Source organism: Bison bison, unplaced genomic scaffold (assembly GCF_000754665.1).
Source record: "Bison bison bison isolate TAMUID 2011002044 unplaced genomic scaffold, Bison_UMD1.0 scf7180017857661, whole genome shotgun sequence".
Lineage (NCBI taxonomy): Eukaryota > Metazoa > Chordata > Mammalia > Artiodactyla > Bovidae > Bison > Bison bison.
In genome coordinates, this window is record NW_011488234.1 from 12247 (window position 1) to 14583 (window position 2337).

At 62.5% G+C, this 2337-nt stretch overlaps 1 protein-coding gene across 1 annotated transcript in view; it reads left to right on the top strand.

The window, feature by feature from the left end:
• The window catches only part of LMNTD2 (lamin tail domain containing 2), an 11532-nt gene that overhangs the window by 7062 nt on the left and 2133 nt on the right, over nucleotides 1–2337 (top strand). Inside the window, exons 3-8 of the mRNA XM_010861112.1 lie at nucleotides 327–414; nucleotides 531–686; nucleotides 958–1029; nucleotides 1112–1200; nucleotides 1541–1815; nucleotides 2166–2323. Of these exons, the coding sequence (XP_010859414.1) occupies nucleotides 327–414; nucleotides 531–686; nucleotides 958–1029; nucleotides 1112–1200; nucleotides 1541–1815; nucleotides 2166–2323 (838 nt within the window). The remainder of the gene's footprint in view (nucleotides 1–326; nucleotides 415–530; nucleotides 687–957; nucleotides 1030–1111; nucleotides 1201–1540; nucleotides 1816–2165; nucleotides 2324–2337) is intronic.

The window sequence follows — 2337 nt, forward strand, 5'->3', positions numbered from 1 at the left end:
CTGCTGCTAAGTCGCTTCAGTCGTGCCCGACTCTTAGCGACCCCATGGACTGCAGCCTACCAGGCTCCTGTCCATGGGATTTTCCAGGCAAGAGTACTAGAGCGGGGTGTCAATGCTTTCTCTGCCCTAACCCTAAAGAAGTTAATACACTGTAAACCACCCAGACCCTAGCCCCCAAGCATGTTGATGGGTGTTGAACCCAGCCTAGACCCGGCCTCCGACCCAGACGTCTTCAGGGCCTGACCCGCCTGCCTGGCCGGGGCACCCTAATGAGTGAAGAGGCTGCGGACCCAGAAGTGGAGCTGCTGAGACTACCCCTTCCCTAGGAGCTCAAGAAGTAAGGATAAGTTCCTGCAAAACCAGGTCCAAAAGCTGACGTTGGAGTTGAAAGCACAGAAGGAAAAGGCCCAACTGGTGAAGGGCAAGAGGGATCAGGGACGGGGGCGGGGCGGGGGGTGAGGCGGAGCCAGGGTGGGGCGGGCCAGGATAGGGGTCGGAAGGCCCCGCCCACTGCTGACCCACCCGAGCAGGAGAAGAAGCGTCTGGAGGAGAGGCTGCAGCAGGCCGAGGACGCGCTGCGGCAGCTGGAGGCCGAGCTGCAGGCCTTCCAGAAGTCCTGCCTCCTGCAGCTGGCCCGCTCCTCCTGGGTGGGCCGCGTGCTGCGGTCTTCCACGGGCAGCGTGGAGGTGAGCCTGGCTATGGGTGGCCCCCCAGCCCACCCCCCTTGGTCAGCTGGCTGCCCCCTTCAGACTGGTGCTTCCACTCAGGGGCCTTGGCCTCCCTGGAGGCCTGCCTCCTGGACCAGGGACGAGCAACCAAGCCTGTGGTCCCTCCCACCTGGCTCTTAGCAAGTGTGTGCCTCCGGTGCTGGGGAGGCTGGAGGGCAGAGTGGCCTTGGGCAGAGGGCTGTGCTCCCCGCCCCAGCCCCTGCCCGCTGGCCTCCTGTCCCCTTTGCAGGTGGTGACGGCAGAGACCCTGATGGACCTCAGTGACTTCTCTGAGAATGATCAGGCCCCCACTGCTGGGGAGGTAAATGAGGCCCTCCAGGTATGCTCTTGGATCTGCAGTCCTGCAGGAGCGTCAGGTCACCTGCCTGTTGTTCCCTGGCCAGGGTTTCCGGCTGGAGGATGTGGACTGGAACAGCATTGCACACCGGTACCCCAACCTCTTCACCAACCTCGAGTCCAGCTCAGATCAAAAGTAACTGCACTGGATGGGGACTCCCCAGGGGGAGGTAGAAGAGGGGAGGGCCTGCCTTGGCTGGGATGAACCAAAGTCCAGTTCCATCCTTTAGTGTCTGGGGACAGGTCATTTAAACTTTCCAAGCGTCAGTTCTCTGACCTGCAGCTTGCAGTCAGGGATGAAGGGAAATCGTTCTGGGGTCATCTCTGTCTACCCATGAGCCCTTTGCTCAGGTGGGGTCCTAGGGACTGGGGCCACAACTTGGTGGGCCCTGCCCCCATCTGATGGAGGTCAGATGGGGGCAGAGCTGGTGTCCAGGAGCCAGAGGTCTGGGCAGCAAGTTGGTCATGACCTGCAGGCACCCCCGGACCTCGCAGCTCCCAACAGCCTCACCGCCTGACCAGTGGAGCTCAGAGCTGTGCTGTAGGCACCAAGAGCACAATCTCAAGAGTGTCGAGTGGAGCTCCCTGCCCTTGGCGGGCACCAGCAGCTCTGGGGGTGCCGACTCCGAGTCCAGCAACAGCCAGCTGGCGGCGCATAGTCGCGTGCATAAAGTAACAGGGGACCCTCCCCCAGTGCCTAGCCACACTGCCAAGCAGGTGGAGGCGCGGGCACAGAGCCTCTGCAGGGACAGTCAGGCAACATTCGAAGGTGGAGCGGGGCGGGTCTCTCCTGGTTTCTTCCCCTTCCCACGCCTGCAGGACTGTGATCTCTGCCCCAAGCCCCGAAGGACATCCCCCTAACCTCCTGGCTTTCACGGTTGCCCAGTGTGTGGGCGCCTCTCCAACCCTGTCCCTGGGGGTTAGGGTGGGCTTGGAGGACTCCTGCCGCTGCGTTTGTGCTCTGGCGTGAATCCACTGGCCGCCCCACCCCCCACCAAGTACTGCACGGTATTTCTCTGCTTCTCCCAGGTGCGGGGGCCCACTATCCCTCCTGCTCAGATCTGATCCCTAGTGCTGCTCCTCTCCCACATGGACCTTCAGGGCACTGCGGGCCAGGTCCAGCCTCACAGGAGATGTCCTCGGTGGACCCTGGACCCTCCAAGTTGGGGTTCCCCTCCCAGGCAGCCCGCCTCTCCGTGCATCTCCAGAAAACCCACTCAGACGAACAGGGCAAGAATGGCCCGGAGCCTGAGTCTGGGGTGGATTCCCATCT